A 25,011-nucleotide genomic window follows, 5' to 3' on the forward strand; every position below is an offset into this window, starting at 1 on the left:
TCTGGACTACATCGGGGACCGTTGACAGAGGACAAAAATTCCATCCTCCTCCTTCCCTCACCCACTGGTTCTGTGCCAGCAAATCTCAGTACAGATGTCAGACTCCTTTTCTTTGGAGTCTCCAGCCAGTGTCACATATTTCTTCCAGCTCTGGGTGAGTTTTCTTGTGCTTCTGGAATACAAGTTCATGAAAATAAAATAAAACTAGAACAGCACTCGGTAGAGAGCATACCTCTGCCAGGCTGAACGGTTTACGTTTTGTATCCACTGATAGACCAGATCTGGATTTGGACCTGAACCAAAATCTAATCGGCTTCTTCTTGTCACCAAACCAACTCATCCCCCAAGTTTTGACACAAGTCGTCCACAACTTTTTAAAATGTCATGCTAAATATCGTTTTTGGCCCTATCACTCACTCAATGGTGAAGAATCACTTAAAAAAAAAAATTATAATTCTTGTATCCGGATCTGTATTCTTGTATCTGGATCTGTATTCGGATCTTCACCAAAATCTAATCAAGACGCCCAATCTGTCCGCCAGGTTTCATCCAAATCCGTCCACAACTTTTTGAAACATCGGGCTTAATATCGTTTTTTGCCCTATCTCTCAATGGTGAAGAAACTTTAAAAATTCTCGGAACCAGATCCGGATCCAGATCGTCACTGTCGTGAAAATCAAGCGCAGACACGACTTTCCTCAGTGTAGGCTTTAATATCATTTAGATCGATAATATCTCCTGTAACAATACATGCAACAATAGGCATTAAATCAGAGCATTTCAAGCACAGCAAAGGTAGCTTCGATATAACAATGGTTCGCGCAGCGCAGCCTTTGGGGCGTACATACCATTCAACTACTGGATAATGTCACAGTGAGTCCCGCCGGAGTGTCCGCACGCCCCGAGTGTCCCGGGTCTTATAGACGGCCCCCCCTTTTTCGTGGCGAGCATCCCTGGGTTCACCTTGGTATAATTTCACTACATTCTCCCCGTCGTTAAAACAAGACTACCGCTCGGCAGTTCGCAGGCAAGCATCAGCAATAAATGAAAGGGTCACGTCAATCCACGTCAGTCAGTCCACCCGTAGCGGTCGGGCTGGCGAACCTCCCTGCCAGTTCGTGTTCGGAATCTACCGGGCACGGCGTCCCCAAGCCCGGAGTCCCCCGCGTCGGAATAGCCGCCGGAGGTCGGAGTCGGAGGGGGCGCCCCTGCGCCTTCGGGCACGGGAGCGGGGGACGACGGGAGTAACAGTGGTAGTTCCATAGGGGAAGCTTCGATAGAGTCCATAGACTCGTAGACGGGTTCGTCGATATCCCTGTCGTCGTCCCCACATGGGGCGAGATGGCGAACGGAGACAGTAGACTCGCGGCCATCCGCCGTTAACACGCGGGCATGCTCGGGATTAGCCTGGAGGACCTGCACCTTGTCAACAAGGGGGTCGTACTTGCCAGTGCGAACCGCTCGTTTGAGATAGGCGGGCCCCGGTTCAGCGAGCCAGCTGGGTAAAGACTGGATACTGCCGGAGCTTCTAGGGTGGTGGAACAGTCGTTCGTGAGGAGTCTGGTTGGTGGCAGTACATAGGAGAGCCCGGATCGAGTTTAGAGCGGCAGGCAGCGACCACGCCCATTTATCGAGGCCTCGGCCGAGGGTCCGAAGGCTTAGCATGACGGCCCGCCATATAATCCCATTAAAGCGTTCGATCTGTCCGTTAGCTTGGGGCCGGTACGGGGTGGTGTAGCTCGAAGCGACATTATTTTGGAGCAAGTAGCCCCTCACTTCCTGGGACAGGATCACCGCACCCCGATCGGTATGCACGTAGGCCGGATATCCGAACATAGAAAACAAATTCTGAAGGCACCGAATAACCGTGGCAGCCGACATATCCCCGCACGTGTAAGCAAAGGGGAATCGGGAATACTCATCGACGATAGTGAGCAGATAGCGAGAGTTGCTCGACATTGGCAGCGGCCCTTTGAAGTCCATCGCCAAGCGCTCCCACGGTCTAGTAGCCCTAACGAGTGTCCCCAGGGGAGGGCTATAAAAACGCGGTTTGAGTTCCGCACAGACCGCGCAATCACGGCAGATGCGGCGGATGTCCTCCATCGAGTACGGCAGATTGCCCGCGCGCACAAAATGCGCGAAGCGCGTCACCCCGGGATGACACATAGTGCTGTGCAAAGTGCGCAGCCCCTCCAAAGTTACGACCCCCGCGCAAGTGGCCGGCCTTGATAAGGCGTCAGCGACCAGGTTATCCTTCCCCGGGCGGTATTTGATGGTGTAGCAGAAGTCGGCGAGTTCGATACGCCAGCGGGTGATTTTCTCATTCTTAATGCGCTGAGCATGTAAGGTGTCGTACATAAACGCAACACTCTGTTGGTCCGTGATAATTTGGAAACTCCGCCCAAGCAGATACGGCCGCCATCGCCGAATAGATTCGACGATCGCGTACGCTTCCTTTTCGACGGACGAATGCCTCCGCTCGGCGGAGGTGAGAGTCCGCGAGAAGAAAGCCACAGGGCGGCCTCCTTGGGAGAGGGTCGCCGCTATCGCATGGTCCGAGGCATCACTCTCCAAAACGAAAGAGGCACTCTCGTCAATCGTTGCGACAGCGGCGCCAGCAATGTCGACTTTAAGGCCCTCGAAGGCCGCCAGGGCGGCCGGGCCCATGGGGAAAGTGTCGCAGGCCACGAGGGGGCGGAGCTTAGCAGAGAAATTTTGCACCCACTTCGAGTAGTGGGCGAACAGCCCTAGAGCGCGTTTCAGCGAAGCCCGATCGCTAGGCGGAGCCATATCGAGCAAAGGGCGCAGACGCTCCTTATCTGGAGAGACGGAGCCATGGGTCACGGTGTACCCCAGAAGGTCTACCGTGCGTAGAGAGTATTGACACTTCGCCTCATTCATGGTTAAGCGATATTTCCGCGCAACCTCGAGGAAGCGTTTTAGATTAGCGTCGTGATGCGCCTGGTCGTACCCACAAACCGTAAGATTGTCCAGATAGACAAAGACATCCGTCAAATGCTCCTTCGCAACGAGGTCATCCATAGCTCTCTGAAAACAAGCGACGCCGTTCGTTACCCCAAAAGGAAGTCTCGTGAACTGGTACAACCGCTGACCCGATTCAAAGGCCGTAAAGACGCGATCAGCCCTAGAGATAGGGACTTGATGATACGCACTACGTAGATCGAGAGTGCTATAAACGGAATACAGGGCCACCTGGCGTACCAGGGCGTCCATCCCCGGTAATGGGTAGGCATCCAGCTGTGTAAAGCGATTAATCGTTTGCGAATAGTCGATTACCATTCGCCTGCGGTGAGCCTCACTCCGCACCACTAAGACTTGGGCCCTCCACGGAGACCTACTGTGTTCTATGATACCGTCCTTCAAGAGCAGGGCCGTTTCCTCCGCAATGAATTGCGCGTCCGCGCGAGAGTAGCGCCGCGATTTGATGGCCACAGGGGTACAATCAGTGGTCAGGTTGGGGAACAGTGAGAGTGGCTCCATGTCCATTTGAGCGAGGGCACACACAGCGAGCGTGTCCGGCCCTCCGAAGTCCATCTCTAAACGACCATGCCGCTTAAGGAAATCAAGTCCTAACAGAACGTCAGCGCATAAGGCCGGTAATACCATGAGATACACGTCCGGGAACGTGCGCCCATTTATCACAAGTTTCAATCGACACGCCCCTTTTGTGCTCAACCGAAGTCCCTGAGATGCCATGAAGATCCGGCGGGTTGTCCCGAGAACCGGCCACCCATGTTGTCGCACGAGACGCTGATCAATAAAACTATCCGTGGATCCCGTATCAATTAAAGCTTGCGCAACAACGCCCGCGACCATGAGCGGAATGAAGGCCTGCGCTAGGCCGGCAGACCCGGCAGGTATAGTTCCGGCCGGGCGAGAAGATCGCGCCTCGCGGGTAGATCCCACGCCGGCTGCAATCCTTCGGGCCTCAGCAGGAGCATTGAAGTCAGTTGGCTCTTCGGTAGTTTCATTTGCCAGAGTGGGTGTGGAGTAGTCGTGAGAGAAGCCTCCAGACGGCGCTCGAGCCACGGGAGAAAGTTCACTGCCATCTGCAGAGTCATATGCCAAAGCGGGTGCATGTAATTCGCAAGAGCTACCGCCAGATGGCGCTCGAGCCACGTGAGAAAGAATTCTGCCATCTGCAGAGTCATATGCCAAAGCGGGTGCATGTAATTCGCAAGAGCTACCGCCAGATGGCGCTCGAGCCACGTGAGAAAGAATTCTGCCATCAGCAGCTGGACATGCCAGAAGGGAAGCATGTAATTCGCAAAAGCTGTCATCAGATGGCGCTCGAGTCACGTGCTGCGTTTGCCGCACCTCGAGAGGCAATTCCAAAGTGGGCGCATGTCGCTTGTTTGAAGGAGGCGTTTGCACGCCAGTCAAGGTTAGATGCTTTGTGACCGGTCGCGTTTGCGCCATTTGTTTCGGCGGCCCGACGTATCTCACCAAGGTCGGGCGAGAAGCCAGAGGCCCGCGAGGAGGAGGGCGGCTCATCAAAGCTGTGCAAGGCGCCCCGTCCGGTGCTCGATCCATTGGTTCAGCGATGAGCACATTCAAGGTCGCTCGGGAATGCGTGCCCCGGGCGGCCTTTCTGCAGACTTTTGCAAAATGGCCTTTAGTGGAGCAGAGGTGACAGGTCGCCTCTCGGGCCGGGCATTCAGTCCGGGGATGCTGCCGATTGCCACAAAAATAACATTTTGCATACCGGGCAAGCCGTGGCCGGGCAGCGGCAGCTGCAGTGAGGCCGGATGCGGAGTCCGCTTCCGGAGCACCCAGGGACTCGGCCGTCGTGGTGGTTGGGTCCTCCTCCGTATCCTCGGCGATGGCCCTCTCGGGTCGCGCGAGTTGCGAGGTCCCCGCCACGACTCGTGGGTTATCATAGGCGGTCAATTGTTGTCGAGCATCTGCATAAACGCGCGCCAGCCGTAGTGCCTCTGTAAATGTCAGCTCCGCGACCTCCAAGAGACGCAGCCGTAAGACTCCAGAACTAATTCCGGATATGAATGCATCTCGGAGCAAATCGTCTTGAACTTGCTCATGAGTCCGGACGTCCTGCACACAATCTGCCAATAAATAGCGCAACTCCTGCGCATAGCGATCGATCGATTCAGACGGTTGCTGCCGTCGCTGAGAGAGTTGATGCCGGCCGTGCACAGCGCTCCGTTTCTTTATGTAAAGGCGCTTCAGCTCGGCCAGGGCCGTATCATACGTCACAAATCGAGAAATGGTCTTGTACACAGTGTGATGGACCTTGGACTGTAAGACGGACAGCCGTATCTCAGCGGTTGGCTCCGTCTCGTGAGCAGCGAAGTAGTTCTGCAGCGTGTTGAGCCAGTGAGCAAACTCCGATGCAGATCCTTCAGCCAGAGGGTCGGCACCGAGAATCGGAACCACGATCATCTTGTGGTCAGCCATGGCGAAATAAATGATATTAAATGTCGTGAAAATCAAGCGCAGACACGACTTTCCTCAGTGTAGGCTTTAATATCATTTAGATCGATAATATCTCCTGTAACAATACATGCAACAATAGGCATTAAATCAGAGCATTTCAAGCACAGCAAAGGTAGCTTCGATATAACAATGGTTCGCGCAGCGCAGCCTTTGGGGCGTACATACCATTCAACTACTGGATAATGTCACAGTGAGTCCCGCCGGAGTGTCCGCACGCCCCGAGTGTCCCGGGTCTTATAGACGGCCCCCCCTTTTTCGTGGCGAGCATCCCTGGGTTCACCTTGGTATAATTTCACTACAGTCACCAAAAGCTAATAATTTTGTCCGTGTCCGTCCACAACTTTTTGAGATATCCTGTTCACAAACAGACAGACAGGGGTGAAAACATAAGCTCTATCCACCTTCAGTAGCAGAGGTAATTAACTTTTTTAGTCACCCACGCAACTACTTCAATTATTATTGTTTATCTCAATGTCAGCATTGCCAATTATAGAAATACTGATGTTTACTGACGTGCTCTATATTTAACAATTTCGGTATTTGAATAAATTAATAGTCGTGGAAATGGAGACAATTGCTGAATTGATCTGTTTTCTGTGCATACGTAGTAAATAGATCTTCACTAAATGGATGACAACAAAAAAAAGGTGTGATAAATGATTGTGATGGCAATTTGTGATTGTAGCATATTCCTTTCTACAGGTGCAGTGTCTGCTTCACAACAACAGTCTCTACCAAGCCTTACACTACCTACAATTCAATCTAAACCCCACATTGGCCCCTCAGTTGCTCCACAGGTACAGCACAGGCAGGCGACAGGTCCCACAACGCCAACCCGACCCTCGGCTTCTCACGCTATTCCTCCGACCTCACGACCCACAACTCCCCAACACCACTCACCCTCCGTTCCTCGCTCTCCGACCCAACCTCCTCCTCCTCGCCCCCTCGTTCCACCTCGATCTCCTACACAAGTGCATCCACAATTCCTGGGGCAACCACCCACTCGCTCGCCAACTCAGCCCCACCCACCCTCTTCTCCTTCCCGCTCACCCACGCAGACGCACACCCTTCCAGCGATCCTAGCACGCTCCCCTTCACACACATATCCTCATGGCTTCTCACGCTCACCCACTCAACAGCATGCACCGTCGGGCGCACAACACCTTCACTCTACCAGCACTGGGCAACATCAGCCTGCTGCAAACCTCTGCTCTGCTCCAGGACGCTCAACACTTCATCTACCCACTCCATCTCAGCCCAAGCCACAGGTGGGCTGAGTTAAATTTTAGGAGTCAGTCAGGCTGAGTTTAATTTTAGTAGTCAGTTTAATTTTAGGTACTAGGCATTTTTACCTGTCTCTTTGCTGACAGATTTAATCAAAAGACGCCATGTTGTACTTCACAAACATTCTGCTCTATTCATTTCATAATTTACCCAAGGTCATCTTCCATCTGCTTGGAAGTCGGCTCACATGACCATCATCAACCATCCTTACTGCTCATATATGGTGTGAGCAAAAATCACTTCCACTTCACTGCAAAACTCAGAGTTGTTGGCTTTAGTTTGAACCCCCACTTAAAATTGGTGAAATGAAACATTTTGAAAATTTCGAATTATTCTTACTCGGATTCAACATCACAGTAATGCATATTTTAAAGTTGTTTAAACTTGATATAAAAAAGATATTTGTAATACTGGATGCTACTGGGTGGCACTAAATTATATACATTTACATAGAGAGAATTGGGGTCTCCTCCTCTCTCTCTCCCCCACCCTGAACCCCCTCCCACAGTTTTGCTATACAGAAACCATACATTGGGTATCCTTCGGCAACATGAAAAATTTGGTTCAGTCGTTTTCTAGTTTTGGTAGTACTATATATAAACAGACAAATAAATAAATGCAGTATCCAAATTCACTTTTATAGGAGTCGGACCTCGACATTCGTGGTCCCAACATTCGCAGACCCCCACGTATTCACGGTTCATATGTGACCTGCTTCTACATTCACGCATAATGTATTCGTGGTATAAATTTTATTTTTTTTACTTTATTTATTTATTTTTACACATCCAGGACTGGTCTCCTATATCCACTGCCGCTGATATTGGTTCAGCCTGGGAATTCATCCCCAGAAACCTGCTCTCTCTTATGCACAGATTTATCCCATCTCATCTACAATTATTCTACCCTTCTTCCCTCTATTGGTGCTCTGAATCCTATGGTGAGGCAGTTGCTGTAAAATAACTTGCATTCTCCTCCTGGAAGGGAAATCCAACTGAAGCTAACCTCAGGTAATTCCACAAAGCTAGTAACAAGTGTGTCTACCTTCTGAAGAGCCAGAAAACACCATCTGTCTGATCTCAAGAATGATCTTTCAAACTTGTCTCCCTCCTCTAAAATCTGGTGGCTCCTTATCAAGGTGGCACCTTGTCAAGACTTGCACCCTCTGCCCTCTCTGTGCTTTGTCCCCCCTCAGGTATCTGCAGGGTGCAGATACGTGGCGCACATGGTCCAGCAGCAACCCCCTCCTAGTGAAACGGCCTAAATCCAGAACCACTGCTCACCTCCACTCATTTATTCCTCTTTTTTCCCCACCTGTGGAACCACCTTCCATGCTCTCTTCAATCTCATTCTTCCCTCCAGGTCTTCAAGACAGCTGTTCACCACTAACTCCAAGTCATTCCCTATCCAAAATCATGATCTTTTCTACACCTGTTAAACATCCCCCTCCCCTCCCAAAAAACTTTGCGAATGTATCCATCTTGTCCACCCTCAGCGTTCTCCCTTACGCCTCATCGTTACCTGCATCCCTTGTTTCTGTCTCCATCTATTTTCTCCCTCCGCCCTGCTGTTGGTGTTTTCCCTTTATCCTGCTGTTCCCTTTATCCTGCTGTTTCCTTTGTTATGTTGTGCCCTGATCTGTTCTGACATAGCTCTTCCACGAGCCTAGACCATGTAGTAAAAAATAAAAGAAATCCCCCCCCCCCCTACCCATTCGAGCAATGCCCCCATATTCACGGATTTGACATTCGTGGCATTTTTGAGGAACATATCCCCCGCGAATGTTGGGGTACGACTGTATGGACGACTTTTGGGTAATGTGAAAATTGTTTGTGACAAAGCTGAATATTAGTTTCAGCTGCAAACACTGGCATTCATAACAAGACTGGAGACTTCCTTCTTGTTTGGTATATCACGTCTTGAAATATTTTTTTCACCTTAACGCATTATTTTCTCTTATCTCACTTTCCACCCCAGATCATGCCTTTGGCACTTGTTCAGCCAAATCAGGCCTCTGCAAATTTACCCTCTACAAAGTCCCCACCACCCTTTTCTCTGCCTTTGGGTGCTCCAGTCATTCCAACCTCATACCAGTCACAGTCGGAGCTTGGAAGTCCTTCAATGACCATGCAAGCCAGTCGGCCTTCCTCAACCTCAGCTGGAAGATTGCGAACAAGCAGAGCTACAGGTGACGGAATTGCCATGGCATGTGTAGCAGAGCTGCAGCCTCCGCGGTTGCAGCCACAGCAACATCTTGGAGTAGACATTGCTGCTGGATATATCAGACCTCCTCCTCAGACGGTAGCAATGAACCTGCAAGTTCAATCAAGCACACAGCGTGTGGCTGGAATGGCGGCCAAAGTAGAACTTCAGGTGGGTTGTCACAAATGACGAAAGGCTTGTATTTTGTGGTCTCTACATATACTTTTGAATGAATGAAATTGTTTGGGATCATTTATTTATTCCAAATTCAAATTATCGGAATTTGTGATTGTACGCCCCCCTCCCTTCCCTCCTTTTGCTGTAACTCCCCAAGTTCTCTCCTTCTCTCCACACCCATTCCCACACTCTTGTATCCTGCTTTCTTTCTCTCCTATCATTCTCCCTTCTCTTCCGTTTTCTCATCTTTTGGTCTTTTGAAGTTGCCCGGTTGACTATTAAATTGATGTAGTTTTTATTTTATGTCAATTTGCATAATTGTCAACACAAATCTTTTGTAACAGACTAGCATTTCATTGCTCAATTTTTTCTTTTTTTAATACACAGTCGAGGCTCATGGAAGAGCTAGAGCCGAATGGAAAGAAAGAAACACCAATAGCAGATTGGAAACCAATAGCAGGAAAGAAACACCAATAACTTCCCTGAAAACGTCTGCTGCTCTTCTTCTGCTCCAATCGGCTCATCTGATCATGTGCTTGTCAAAGTGGACATCTCTCTGACCATTCTCAGAGAGCCTCCTCAGCGTCGACGAGTCTGGCATTTCACTCAGGCCAACTGGCATGGTCTTCAAGCAGCCATCAATCATCTGGACTGGTCTCCCATCTCTACCACCTCTGACATCAACTCATCCTGGGAATTCTTCCAAAGTAAACTGCTCTCTCTCATGCACAGATTTATCCCATCTCGTCTTCAGTTGTCATACCCTTCCTCCCGTCCATGGTACACGGAATCTTGTGGTGAGGCTATTGCCCAGAAACAACTTGCTTTCGTCTCCTGGAAAGCAAATCCAACGGAAGGAAATCTCATTTCCTTTCACAAAGCTCGAAACAAGTGTGTGTCCACCCTCAGGAGAGCCAGGAAACAATATCTCTCCGTTCTCAGGACAGAACTCTCTTATCTGTCTCCCTCTTCCAAATCCTGGTGGCGTCTGGTCAAATCTGTTTCTGGTGTTTGTTCCCCCTCCATCCCCTCCCTCACCTCAAACGGCCACACGGCTGACTCCGCGCATGAAAAAGCTGAATGCCTCAACTCTGTGTTTGCCTCTAAATCTTGTGCCCAAAACCCATCCCTCTCTGTACCCAGTCGTACCCAGCTGCTCCTGGACTCTGTGTCCTTTCCTCCTGACAAGGTGGAAAAGTTTCTGTCAACCCTCGACTCTGATTCTGCAACTGGACCTGACGGCATCAGCCCACGGGTCCTAAAATCTTGTTCTTCCGCTCTTTCACTCCCTCTCTCTGTTCTCTTCACACTCTCTTTTGCTCAAGGTCATCTGCCATCTGCTTGGAATTCTGCCAACATCACCGCTTTGCACAAAAAAGGTGCAAAAACAGATCCCAGCAACTACAGACCAATCAGCCTTCTCTCAATTATCAGTAAAGTCATGGAATCCATCATTGCTTCAGATATGAAATCTTTCCTCTTCTCCAATGGCTTGATCTCTGATCATCAATTTGGTTTCAGACCTGGTCACTCTACTCTGGACATGCTGCTACTGCTTTCTCAGCAATGGATGGAGGTCCTCAATGCCAAACAGGAAATTAGAGCTGTCTCCCTTGACATATCACGTGCCTTCGATACGGTCTGGCACCCCGCTCTGCTCACCAAACTCTCCTCTGTTGGTATCCATGGAAATCTCCACGCATGGCTGGCGGACTTCCTCTCTAGTCGTAGTCAACGTGTAGCCCTGAATGGGTTTCTCTCATCTCCTCTTCCTGTTCAGGCTGGAGTTCCCCAAGGCAGTGTTCTGGGCCCTGTGCTTTTTCTGGTCTTCATCAATGATCTCTCCGACTCTCTTGAAAATCCTCTCTATCTCTTTGCTGATGACTCTACTCTCTGTCGCTCCATTCTTCATCCCTCAGATCGGCAGTCTGCAGCCTCTTCACTCTCTGCAGACCTGGACAAAATAACAGACTGGGCAAACAAGTGGAACATGTCTTTCAATCCTGACAAATCTCACACTCTTACGATGTCTCTCCGAAAAGACCGACTGGACAACCCTCCCATCTACTTTCTGAATAATCCTCTCCAAGAAGTTCTGTCACTCAAACTTTTGGGTCTCACTATCTGCCATGATCTTTCCTGGGAAAACCACATTTCAAATCTGGCCTCCAAAGCCAGTCGCCGACTGGGCATCCTCCGTCGTGCGAAGTCCTTCCTTGGCACACCTGAGCTCCTCACCACGTACAAGGCTTTCATCCGCAGCTCAATGGAATACTGGTCTCCCCTCTTGGCTGGTGCTCCTGCCTCACACCTAGCTCGTCTTCACGCTGTTGAAAGCAAAGCATTCAGAATCATTGGAATCTCCCGCGATGAAGCTAACTCCAAGGGCCTCTCACTCACTCACCGCAGGCAGGTTGGTGGTCTTTCCGTCTTCTACCGACTCCTCTCTGGCCTTGCCCCCCCAGCTCTCTCTGGGCTCTGTCCCGCAAATATTCCTACAGGTCGCACAAGATCTGCCTGCAACCCTCTTATGGTTAAACTGCCAAAATCAAGACTCTCTGCTCACCTTCACTCCTTCATTCCTCTTTTCTCCCGCCTCTGGAACAAACTCCCTCACTGTCTTCAATCCCACTCCACCCTCCAGGTCTATAAAACAGCTGTTCACCACCATCTCTTATCTTCCCCCATCCAAAACCTTGATCTTTTCTATCCCCGATAATTTCACCCCAATTCCACTTTTTGAAATACCAACTTCTGTCCTGGAAGTCCTTGGTGTCCTTGGTGTCCTTGTGTTTTATACTTCTCCCACCCCCCCCCCCCTTCCCACGCCTCCTCCCCCCAAGCCCTCTCCCTCCCACACATCTCCCTGCTCTTAAATGTTGTGTACTCTCAAGTGTTTGCGTGCTTCCCATTCTCTTGTCTTCCGCTCCCTCTTTTTATATATTTTGTTTGTCTGGTTGATTTGTTTGTGAAGTAAATGTCAGCTCTTTCACGAGCCTCGATTCAGTATACAAAAATATATATATATATAGGTGAAAGTGAGATGAAGGGGAAGGGGAGGACATGAGGGGAGGTGGGGGGGGGGGGAGGGGAGGGGTCGGTGGGTGAATAATATTCACGGAACACAGCAGGAAGGGGAAGGGGAAGTGGAAAGCAGGATATAACAGAAAAGGAACAAACCAGCCGACAACTAAGAAGCAAAAAGAGGTGAGAGAGAGGAAGAGGAAGAGGAAGGAGGGGTGGGGGGTGGGGGGTGGGGGGGGGGGAATAAAAAAAACCCCACAAGCTAGAAAAAGAGTGATTGATTGGGAATGGGGTAATTTAGGGTAGAAGAGATGTGTGGATGGGGGATGACCTGAGGTAGTGGTGAACAGCTGTCTTGAAGACCTGGTGGGAAGAATGGGATTGAACCGACAAGTGAAGTTGTTGTTGCTGTTGTGTTACCCCAGTCAGTTCTGGTTGCACAGAGATAGCTGATCGATCTCACAAGAGCGACCCAGAGATCCCTCACATCCAACATGTTGTGCTCTTGCCTACGTGAAGCCAGGACCGCACAGTCTTCCATGATGTGTTTTAATGTTTGTGGAGAGGCCTGGCAGTGGTTGCATGTGTCGTCAGTGGTGTTGTTGAGTCTATATTTGTTGTGTAAAAGTTGTGGGTGGTGTCCACAGCGAAGGCGTGAAAGGTGAATACGATCAGACCTGGAGAGTAATTTCTCTGTCATCGATGGGTGGGAGTTTTTGCCCAAGATACTGTTTGGGCCCAGGTTGTTTATTGTGTTTATGGTGATGTGGGTGTGGATGTGTTTTTTGTAGTTTCAGTTGTTTGGTGGGGGGATGTTACAACGGATGTCACTGTAGTGTCTTTGTGGTGTAGTTTTAACGTGTCTAGGGGCCTGTGGGTGGTTGTACATGTCGTGGTGATTAGGGTTGGCATTTGCCGTTGCAAGGAACTGTGCACCTCATGTCTATGTGGTCTTTGATTTTTATTTTTATTTGCATTTTTACTTCTGTGTGCTCGATGGGTGTTGTTGATGTGCAACCTGTGATGATGTGAAGGGCTTTGTGTTGTATGGTCCTCAGGGTGTTGAGATGTGTGTTTGATAGGCTGGAGGTCCAAGATGAACTAGCATCATTGGTTGATGACTGATCTTATGTAGTTCATATGTTAGTGATGGTGTTTCTTTGTGGCGTCCGAAGTCGGTGCCTGTAAGTGCCCTAAGTGTGTTCAGCCTGTGTGTGCATGTTTTATTAATGTTCGTGATGTGATCTGAGAATGACATGGATGTCTTAAAAGTGACACCGAGTATTTTTGTTTGGTGTGTGTGGAAAAGGGATGCTGTTCCGTGTGATGTGTGGTGCAGCACGATGTTTCTTGGTGTAATTTGTTAGAAGAGTGACTGTTGATTTTGAGGGGGTGACTTTTAGTCTGTTGATGGTGAGCCAGATTTGTAGGGTGCTGAGGAAGGGTTGAAGTTTTGCTGTGGCAGTGTTGATGCTGCTATGAGTGGAGGTGATGGTCAAATGCTTTGCTGACGTCTACAGTGGTGAGAATTGTGTGTTTCGGTGGGGTTTCTATTGTTGAAGCCTTCAAAAGTGTTTTGTACGAGGTTTGTGAGGAGATTGGTGGTGGAGTGGTTCGGTCTGAATCATGTTGGGTGTGTGAGAGATAGATGTGAGGGTTTATGAATGTAAGTACAAGGCGTTCTGTAATTTTAGAGGGTGTGCAAAGTAATGTGATAGGTCTGTCGGAGGCTACTTCAGTTGGTTCTTTGTTTGGTTTAAGGAGGGTAATGATTTTGCCTAGTTTCCAAATTTGGGGGAATCTTGAGTGTTGGTAGGAGGAATTGCTTATAGTTGTGAGGGCTGATATGCTTGTATCGAGCGACTGTGGCTCGCTCGCCCTCTGGCTCACTCGTATCGAGCGACTGTGGCCCTCTGGACTGTGGCTTGTATCGAGCGATAAAGTTATTGGAGCATGGAATGAAGGTATTGGAAAGGGTGTTGGAGAGGAGGATAAGGAAGAAAGTGAAGATCGACGAAATGCAGTTTGGATTTATGCCAGGAAGAGGAACGACAGACACGCTTTTTATTGTGAGGCAGTTGCAGGAGAAGTACATGGAGAAGCGAAAGAAGCTGTTTCTTGGGTTTGTTGATCTGGAGAAAGCATTCCATAGGGTTCCACGTGAAGTATTGACATGGGTATTGAGGAAGTTAAGAGTGGAGGAATGGTTGATCAGAGTAGTGATGGCAATGTACAACAGAGCGCGCACAGCTGTAAGGACGAAGGACGGGAACAGTGGTGAGTTTGAGGTGAAGGTGGGAGTGCATCAGGGGTCAGTACTAAGTCCACTACTATTTGCAGCTGTGATGGAGGTGCTGGCTCAGAACGTAAAGGAGGGTTTACCATGGGAGTTGTTGTATGCAGATGATCTGGTGTTTATTGCGGAAAGTATGGATGGACTGAAGGAGAAGATAACAAGTGGAAGGAATGTATGGAGACAAAAGGTCTGAGAGTGAATATCAGAAAAACGAAGGTGATGGCAAGTGGTAAAGCATGTGGTGAGGTGGAAAGAACTGGGAAGTGGCCGTGTGCTGTGTGCAGGAAGGGTGTCGGAGTGAACTCCATTCAATGTACAATGTGCGCAGAGTGGGTTAATCAAAAAATGTTGTGGTTTGAGAGGATCATTAACCAGTGTGGCAGCTACATTCAAGTGTAAGGTGTGCACAGAGGGAGCTGCAGATGGAGGAAATGTTGAGTTGGATTTTTGAGACGGTGTGAAGCTGGAAGGTGTGAAAACATTTTGCTACCTCGGAGACATGCTGAATGGAGAAGGTGGATCAGACTCGGCAATGGTTGCGAGAGTGAGATGTGCATGGAAGACGTTTCGGGAACTGAATGGCGTGCTGACAAGGAGAGGAGTGTCATTGAAGCTGAAGGGAAAGGTGTATGCTGCATGTGTGAGAAGTGTTATGATTTATGGGAGCGAGACATGGGTCATGAATGTAGAGCAGCAACGAAGGCTGGAAAGGGTGGAAATGCGAATGGTTCGGTGGATATGCAGAGTATCGTTGAGAGAGAGGAAGACAAATGATGAATTGCAAAAGATGTTGGGATGCTGTGAGTTGGGATGCAAAAAGAGCCTGTGATGGATGCTGTGAAGAGAAACAGGGTGAGATGGTTTGGTCATGTGTTGAGGAAGGAAAGTGACTGGTTGAGAAGAGTGATGGAAATGAATGTAGAAGGAAGTAGAGGACGGGGAAGACCGAGAAAGACTTGGCTGAAGGTGGTGGAAATAGAAATGCGGGCAAGGGGGTTAACAAGGGGAGATGGAGAAGATTGTCATGGGACCCGCAAGGCTAATCCCCGCTCTAGCAGGGAAAATGCCCTTAAAATGCCTGTTGTGTGTTGTTGTGAGGGTTGATATGCCATGAGGTCCAAGGTGTTTTAAATGTAAATTGGAGATGTTGTGACAGGTGAAGTTGGTTCCACAGGTGAGAGAAAAGAGGAACAAATGAGTGGAGGTGAGCTGTGAGCCTGGATTTTGGGAGTTTCACCAGAAGAGACTTACCGGCAGACCCATGTGCACCCTGTCGAAACCTGGCAGTGACGGAGCCAACAGAGGGCAAAGGGTGCAAAACCAGTGGAGGTGGTAGAATATAGAGAGGCCACCAACCTGCCTGCGAAATAAGAGCAACAGGCCTAGACACTCAGCTCTTCATCATGGGAGATTGATATTGAGGGTCTTGCTTTCTACAGCATCAACAAGTGCAACATGCGAAGCAGAGGCACCAACCCAAAGGGGGGAGCAGTACTCAATCCATGTGCGAATTAAAGCATTGCAGGTTGTCAAAAGTTCAGACTGGCCAAGAAAAGATCTTGCATGACATAGGATGCCAATTTGGCAGCTGGTTTTGGTGGCCATCTTGGAAATATAATCTGTTCAGGAAATATCATGTCTGAGGATGAGGCCCACGAGTTTGAGTGACTTAACCTCTTTAAAAGGTTTATTTCAGAAGAAAATGAACTGTCGATGTAGCTTGATTGAAAATGTAGTGGAAGTGCCTGTCCCAACTGATACAACAGTGCAGTGTAATGGAGCTTTGTGTGTTGACCGGAATCAATTGAACAATGATTTGCCACAAGGCTGCTTGTCATTGACAGCAGTGCTGGATTATGTATTACCGTATTCTTCTGTATCTCCCGGAATAAGAAAAAAAGATTTTGGTTTGACTTCACATCAACCTATCATACCCACACTGTTTAAAACAAACACGGTGATATTGTAATTGGCTTGGTCTGTCTATCTGTGTCCATCTCCTCCAAAACCGATGAGCAGAAATTCACCAAACGTGGTACATAGTAATGATCATGACATGGCATGAAGGTGCAAGAGCAGTGTAATTTTAGCTCCGCCCCCTATGGCAGGGGCAAAAGGTCAAATACCAAAAAAATGCAATTACCGGCAATTTTAAAAACATTTTTGAATGAAACTTTGCATATGCATTATGCAATCAACATTGAGGGATACATGAAATACGTTTTGATGAATATTTTTGATTTGACTCCGGGTTCATGACTCAGGGGGTGGGAACTTATCTCACAGCAAAAACTTTACATGGCATACCACACTTTTGCATTGACCACTGTTATCTTTCAGCTCAGAATTTCTTTATTTCATATACACTTGGCATGCAGACCGCTGTCCTGCAGCAAGAAGTTGGAATTTCTAAGAATCATCTCGCAGGGTGTTCTCTGGAAAGACGGTCTCCACCAGGCACGCCAACACCACCACCACCACCACTTTCTCCTGTGGAGCAGTCTGAAAGCCATTCTTCTCCAGGTGCAGATCACATGTCACTAATGTTGAGGGTAAGCTAAAGACCTGAGACGAAAGGTTTATTCGTCTTAGGAATATATATATATAGCCTGGTGTTGGCTTAGCGGTTAGGGTGCCGGCTTGGGATCCTAGGATCCTGGGTTTGAATCCCGGTCGATCGCTGAATTAACGCCAGGGGGGTTGACTCAGCCTGTCATCCTTCCGAGGTTGGCAAATTGAGTACCAGCTTGCTGGGATGAATGATCACGGTGTGTACCCCGATTTAGAATAGGTACACCGTATCCCTGCGCATGGTAAGAGGCGACCAAAGGTTGGCGTCAGGAAGGGCATCCGGCCATAAAAACATTGCCTCAAACAGGGAACCATGATTGTCATGGGGCCCCCAAGGCTAACTAGTTAGGCAGCTTAGCAATTTTTGGGGGAACGACTTTACAAAAGTACCATTTTTATTTTAGTGGTTCATTGGACCATATGCAATAGAATTAGGACCGGAGGCAAGACATATACAGTGTTTGACTTTTGCGCAAATACGACACACAGCATAATATTGAGCAATACATTTATGCAAATAAATCATCAGCTATTGGAGTTAGACTAAAATCATAAATACATAAATTGCTGGACAAATTACCTTGAACAACATGTTGTCTGTTCTAAAGCTATATTGTCATTCATTACATCCTTGTAGTTGCGTACATGTTAGATATATGAGAGGTGCGCGAGTCACAAGTATAACACATTTGTATAAACACTCGGTATTATATTACTAATTATTATTACATGGAAGCGTAAGATTTATTATGCAGGCATGCATAAGTTTTACAAATAACACTGCATGTAATGAAATAAAAGTTAGCCTCCTTGTTGAAAATATATACATAATTGGTTTTTGTCCAATAAAAAGGTGAAGAACACTGTATATTTCTTGCCTCCGGTCCTAAATATATTGTATATGGTCTAATGGACCACCAAAATAAAAATGGCGCTTTTGTCAAGCCGTTCCCCATTTTCGATAAATATGCTGCTAAGCTGTCTGACTAAACCCCCGCTCTCGCAGGGAAAATGGCCTTAAAACGATCATATATATATATATATACATACACACACACACACACACACACACACACACACACACACACACACACACACACACACACACACACACACACGGCAGTCAATAAATAACCTTAAAATATTTTTCACAACTTGTTTATTGCATGTACGTGTGTAACAACTGTTATTTTTCAACATAATTTTGATTGCATTCAATGCATTTTTTCCAGCGCTTCACTAAGGCCTGGATTCCTCTAGAAAAAAATTATATTTTGGCTGCTTTTTTGCCATTCATGCGCAGCCTCTTGGACCTCTCCATCGGATCGTTAAGTGGTTCCACCAAGCGCCTCTAAGTGGCCCAAAGATGTAGTAATCTGAAGGGGCGATGTCTGGCGAGTAGGGTGGATAAGGAAGACACTCAAAATGCACGTCCTCGATCGTTTCATCTGTAGCGCGGGAAGTATGGGGCCGAGCATTGTCATGCTGCAGCAAAACACCGGTAGTGAGTAGTCCACGACGTTCTGATGTGATTGCTGGTTTCAGATAATTTTTAAGGAGGTCGCAGTGTGATGCACTGGTGATTGTGGTCCCTCTGGGCATATAATGCACTACATGTGGGCCTCGGCTATCCCAGAAGAGCGTCAGCATCACTTTTCCAGCGGACGGCTGTGTGCGGAATTTTTTGGGCTTCGGTGAAGTGTAATTGGGCTGGGCGGCCAGTTCTAGGAAGAGTCCTGGTTGTTCCAACCTTCTTCCATTTAAGAATTATGGAGGCCACTGTGCTCTTGGGAACCTTCAATGCAGCAGAATTTTTTTTGGAGGCTTCCCCAAATCTGTGCCTCGACACAATCCTGTCTCTCTGAGCTCTGCAGGCAGTTCCTTCGACCTCATGGCTTGGTTTTTGCTCTGATATGCATTGTCAGCTGTGAGATTTTATATAGACACATGTGTGCCTTTCCAAATCATGTCCAATCAATTTAATTTACCACAGGTGGACTCCAATCAAGGTGCAGAAACATCTCAAAGATGATCAAGAGAAATGGAAGGCACCTGAGCTAAATTTCAAGTATCGGAGCAAAGGGTCTGAATACTTATGTAAATGTGATATTTCAGTTTTTTATTTTTAATAAATTTGCAAAACTTTCTAAAATCCTGTTTTCTCTTGGTCGTTATGGGGTATTGAGTGTAGATTGATGAGGGAAAAAAATGAATATAAACGATTTCAGCATAAGGCTGCAACATAACAAAATGTGAAAAAAGTGAAGTGGTCTGAATACTTTCTGAATGCACTGTGTATATATATATATATTGTTGCGGATCTCCCGAAGCCCGTCGACGTACGGGGGGTGGGGAGGGGGGAGAGGGGGTTAAGCCCCTTTCCCCCCTCGGGTCTTCGTGTCCACGAGGCCGAATCGCCACTTCCGCAGCGAGCGTGAAAAAGGGTATCGGGTCGACGCTGCACGTACCTTTGACCCACGCTGCCACGAAAACGGGGACCGGACCTCGCACAAGCCGCGCTAATCGAATACGCCCGAGCGGTGTCCGTATCACGTGACTCGTGCCATTACCTTTTATTGAACCCGATTCGAACGGTTCTATTCGTACGATGCTAAGCCAATTGTGAAAGGACGGGAACGATCAAATAAGAGGAAGAACACGGTTTATTATTTATGTACAATAATCAGGATAAAGGAAAGGGGACAGAGAGCAGATGCGTAATCAAACTTAACTAAATCCCAGACAAAGGGCCCTCTCACTCACGCGGGGAAAAAGAAGGAAAGAAGTTCGCGCGCCAAACGCGCCTTGCTGTCGGTCGCTCCGGGACAGCTCGCCCGGCGTGGCCCTCTGGTGGTCACGGCACGTATGCAGGGAAACGCAGGCAGGAGGAGATCGCACGTCTGTAGCCCAGAACGGGTCGTCTCCAAAACCGCGATTAATACAGCCGCAGAGCGCAGGGCACAGGGCACGGGAATGTTCGTGTACAACGAGACTATTACAAGCAGCTACAAGCACTCCGACTCGTTCAGGAGCTGGGCGATTCTGACGCGTTCTTGTCTGCTGCGGTTCTCTCTCCGACTTCTCTGATACCCCGACTGAGGCGGGGGGCCTGGGGCAGGGTTTTATGGCCCCGTCCCAGAGTCTTACTCGAATGTTCCAAGCCCCACCTCTCGTCGCCGTCGTGAGCCACTCCCCTCGAGCTCTGATTGGCGGCTCGTTGCTTACCGGCCACTCCCCCTGCAGCTCCTCCCTTCGGCCTTGCCAGACTTGTTCAGGCTGAGCACATGGCATTCCAGCCTAATTGAGGCCTACTCACTGGCCTGCTCAACGCAAAACTAACACAGGAAAGGAGACTACGCTTACATTTACTAAGAGATAACTATACTACAGCGAGGCTACATGTTGTGGTGCATCTACCTATGAGGGGGGGTTATCCTTTATTCTCAAAACCACAACTATATATATATATATATATATATATATATTTATATATTCACGACATTCATGGGTTCCGCATATTTTCGATTGATAAAATGCGTCCTGGTTCAACATTCACTCTCAAGACTGAACTTTAAGCCTGGTGTTGGCTTTGCAGTTAGCGTGCGGCTTGGGATCCCAGGATCTTGGGTTTGAATCCCCGTCGATTGCTGAATTAATGCCAGGGGGGTTGACTCAGCCTGTCATCCTTCCGAGGTCGGCAAATTGAGGACCAGTTCACTGGTAATTCTCTGTGTGTCGCAAGAGGCGACTAACAGGGTTGGCGGCAGGAAGGGCATCCGGCCATAAAACATTGCTTCAAAAAGGGGACCACGGTGCCCAAAAAAGGCCAACCCCTGCGTTGCAGGGAAAAATGGCCTCTAAAGGTGGTTCTGCTTCTACATTCGCAGCCCTGTCCCACATATTCGTGGTTTTTCTCAGACACAAAAAAATTCCCGCCCATGGACTTACTTGGTACTTTGTTGATAATCCCTTTTCACCTATGGGTTAAAACATTTGAAATTCAATTTACGTTTATTCCAATAAATTCTAAAAATTTTAATGTCACAGGGAGATGTAAATTGTAAGAGACCCAATCAGTCCTGTGTATCAGTCCAAAATCGGGCTGGCAGGATGGCCTAGAGGTACACACACTTGTCTTTGAATCGTCTAGCTTGGGTTTGAATCCTCACCAGGCTACAAACTGCCATCCTGGTGTTTTACAGGCAGCGTGATTCATCAGTCTGTGTGCCATCCCTCGGATGGACGTTAAACGGGCATCTCGCCTCTGGTGGACGTCAAAGTTCCAAAAAGCACGTCACTCTATAATGGGTATGGGAATGTGAACAAACATTTGAGAACGCATCCCCCCAATTTATTGTATCAACTCCAAGGGAAGCGTGAAGCACCCCTCTTTTTTTCAGAACAGTTTGTATGCAACTTTTACACAGGGACTGAAAATTCGTTTCTCAGCTTCTACTATGAAATTGGCTGCAAATTTCAGAAGTAAATGCATTGTACGTCAAGGTAGTATGTTCCAAACTTCAGTAACATCCATTTCCACATTCTTGAGTTTTATTCACGAAAACCCCTCAAATCAGCGTTGGTGTCTGTCAGTCTGTCTGTCTGTCCGTCCGTCTGTCCGCCCGAAATGTGTTGGTGCTCATATCTCAAAGGCTATACATTGAAACTCGCTGAAACTTCGAATATACATCAGCCAAGACGTCTAATTAATGGCTTTCAAAACAAATTCCACCTAAGTGCCATAGTTTTTGCTTGGCTAGTAGGGGCAAACCCCAAAACGTTGGACACAGAAAAATTTCGTCTCCGGTAGTAATCAATATAGAATGAAGTTGCGTGCCGAGAGAATGAAAAAGGCACAAAAAGAATGGCGGCAAAATTATTTTCTTTGTCCAGGATTAGATTGATGCCGTATTTCATGACGAGCAGTAGGAGAGATGGTTTACAGTGTCGCGCAGGACCCCCATACAGACCGTGGGGAAATAGGTTGGTTTTTAATTCGTGTAATTTAATTGATGTATGTGATGTCTCAATGTATTTTACATCCATCGTTGTGATGGCCACTTTCTATGGCCAATAAATTTTAATTTCCAATTAATTCACCACATGCAATTAAGCAGGTAATACTATAATAATAATGCAACGATGAATACAACATATGCAATCATATTTATATATGTATGTATGTATGTGTATGTATGTATGTATATATAGTGTTGTGGTTTTGAGAACCCCTCACTTGTAAATAATTCTTGTAAATAATTCTCTTCATTTAATAAGGTCGCACCCATAGTTAGTCCACAAGTAACACGTAGAACACCATAGGACTTTAGTTATTTCCTTAATATGTGTTTCAGATAAGGCTGTGTTCCCAATAGTTGAATCTGCGTTGTATTAATTAAATAAGATAGGTGCTTTTCAATTCCATTCATTTTGCGCCTTGACTCTCTCCAAATTCTATTACGCGCCTTTTGTTAGCAGCATTCGCTGCCTCGCTGAGCTTCCGCCCAAGCGCCGCCATTACGCACGCGGTCAAGCTTGGAGAAGAAGGGGGCGGAGCGCCCAGAACGAGGCGTGGCCCTGTTAGGGGCGGAGCCGGTGAGCCCTCGCTAACCAACCAGGGCTGAAGTGAGCTTCAAAATCATTGGAATCTCCCGCGATGAAGCTAATTCCAAGGGCCTTTCACTCACTCACCGCAGGCAGGTTGGTGGTCTTTCCGTCTTCTACCGACTCCTCTCTGGCCTTGCCTCCCCAGCTCTCTCTGGGCTCTGTCCCCCAAATATTCCGACAGGTCGCACAAGATCTGCCTGCAACCCTCTTATGGTTAAACTGCCAAAATCAAGACTTTCTGCTCACCTTCACTCCTTCATTCCTCTTTTCTCCTGCCTCTGGAACAAACTCCCTCACTCTCTTCAATCCCACTCCACCCTCCAGGTCTTTAAAACAGCTGTTCACCACCATCTCTTATCTTCCCCCATCCAAAACCTTGATCTTTTCTACCCCCGCTAATTTCACCCAAAATCCTACACTTTTTTTTTTTGAAATACCAACCTCTGTCCTGGAAGTCCTTGGTCTCCTTGTGTTTTATACCTCTTCCCCACCCCCCTTCCCACGCCTCCTCCCCCCAAGCCCTCTCCCTCCCACACTTCTCCCTGCTCTCAAATGTTGTGTTTGTGTGCTTCCCCTATACATAAATATTTATAGTTCTATGGGTTGCTCAGTCTGTGCATGCACAGGTGTTTATACAGTTGTGGCCAAATATATTGGCACCCTTGCACTTTTTTCAAATAACTCACAATTTTCTCTAAAAATAAGATGAAATTGACGAAAGTATTTGGTCTCCACAATTCTTTATTTCACTGTTAATATTACAGAACCTTTGTTTTTGATTCAGAACTCAATATATCCTTTTAAATCAGAAAATAAAAAGAAATGGCATTGACAAAATTATTGACACCCTCAATTTAATATTTGGTAGCACAGCCTTTGGGCAAATTAACTGCAGTCAAACACTTCCTATAGCTATGAATGAGCTTCCTACACCTCTCTACTGGCAGTTTGGCCCTCTCTTCTTGTGCAAACTGCTCCAGTTCTCCCAGATTTGAGGGGTGCCTTCTCCCGACTGCTGTTTTCAGATCCCCTACAGGTGTTCAATGGGATTTAGATCTGGACTCATTGCTGGCCACTTCAGAACAGTCCAGCATTTTGTCTTGAACCATTCCTGGGTGCTTTTTGAAGTGTGTTTGGGGTCATTGTCCTGCTGCAAGACCTATGATCTTTGACGCAGACCCAGCTTTCTGACACTGGGTTGACATTGCGCTCCAAAATGCCTTGGTAATCTCCTGATTTCATGATGCCATGCACACATTCAAGGCACACAGTGCCAGAGGCAGCACAGCAACCCCAAAACATCACAGAACCTCCTCCATGTTTGACTGTAGGGAAGGTGTTCTTTTATTTAAAGGCTTAATTTTGCTTTCTGTAAACATAGAGATGATGTGCTGCACAAAAAACCTCTAATTTGGTCTCATCTGTCCGTAGAACATTCTCCCAGAAGGATTTTGGCTTGTTCAGGTGTGTTTTGGCAAACTCCATTCGGGCTTTCTTATGTCTCTCTCTCAGGAATGGGGTCCTCCTGGGTCTCCTACCATAGAACCCCCTTTCATTGAGTTGGTGAGAGAGGTGTGAGTTGAAACTGTCATACCTTGTGTCTGAAGGTCAGCTTGAATCTGTTTGGTAAGTTGATCTTTTGTGCTTTCTCACCATTTTAGTCAGGTTCACTATGTAATTTCGTTGGAATTTTTGGGGGATTTGGAAAACTATATATTTTTGGAAACTATATTGTATAGTCAGTCAGAAAACCAATGTTGCTATTTGCACAGACTCCTGTATGGCGGCCATCTTGGATTTTCAAACTTGCCGCCATAGAACTAATTTCTATCAATATCTCAGCTTCTAAATAACATAGAGCTTTGATTCTAACGGCTAAACATACATTTTCAAGGGCCTCGAATCCAATGGTAACAAGTTCGATAAGCTAGACATGACCATAGAGCTCCTACGTGACGGCCATCTTGGATTTTTCAAACTGCCCGCTGTAAAACTGATGTAACTCACCTTCTAAAGAGCACAGAGCTTTGATTCATCATTGAGTAAAGTCATCATCATCCTCATCATCGCTTTCGTTCATCACATCTTGAGAGTCCTCATCATTTTGGCACTGGATGTCACACTGACAAAGGTCTGTACAAGCCAAGTTGTTTGTTCTGCAGGAACAACTAGATGAAGAACAGTCTGTTTTGCACTGACATCTAACCATTTGAATGATGGCCTTGGGGGCTGGAGGCTCCTCAGTTGTGGTTGGTTTCACTTGTCCATCCGTGTCTTTGTAAAAGCCGTTTTGCAGGGAATTCAGCTGAGGATCCTGTTGAGCAATGCTTGCCTGACCCCACACTCTGGCTTGGATATGGACTCTAAGGATGTGC

The 25,011-nt window shown here is 47.5% G+C and overlaps 1 protein-coding gene across 3 annotated transcripts in view; it reads left to right on the plus strand.

Annotated features, from left to right (window-relative positions):
• Window positions 1-25,011, plus strand: part of LOC137424537 (polyhomeotic-like protein 2) — a gene marked incomplete at its 5' end in the record, with an annotated part of 138,152 nt that overhangs the window by 84,306 nt on the left and 28,835 nt on the right. For all 3 annotated transcript variants that reach the window (XM_078775543.1, XM_078775544.1, XM_078775545.1), the window contains 3 exon segments: window positions 6,178-6,743; window positions 8,737-9,132; window positions 16,837-16,981. In XM_078775543.1, coding sequence (XP_078631669.1) covers window positions 6,178-6,743; window positions 8,737-9,132; window positions 16,837-16,981 — 1,107 coding nt within the window.

The sequence above is a fragment of the Myxine glutinosa genome, chromosome 4 (genome assembly GCF_964187855.1).
Source record: "Myxine glutinosa chromosome 4, kmMyxGlut1.1, whole genome shotgun sequence".
Classification (NCBI taxonomy): Eukaryota; Metazoa; Chordata; class Myxini; order Myxiniformes; family Myxinidae; genus Myxine; species Myxine glutinosa.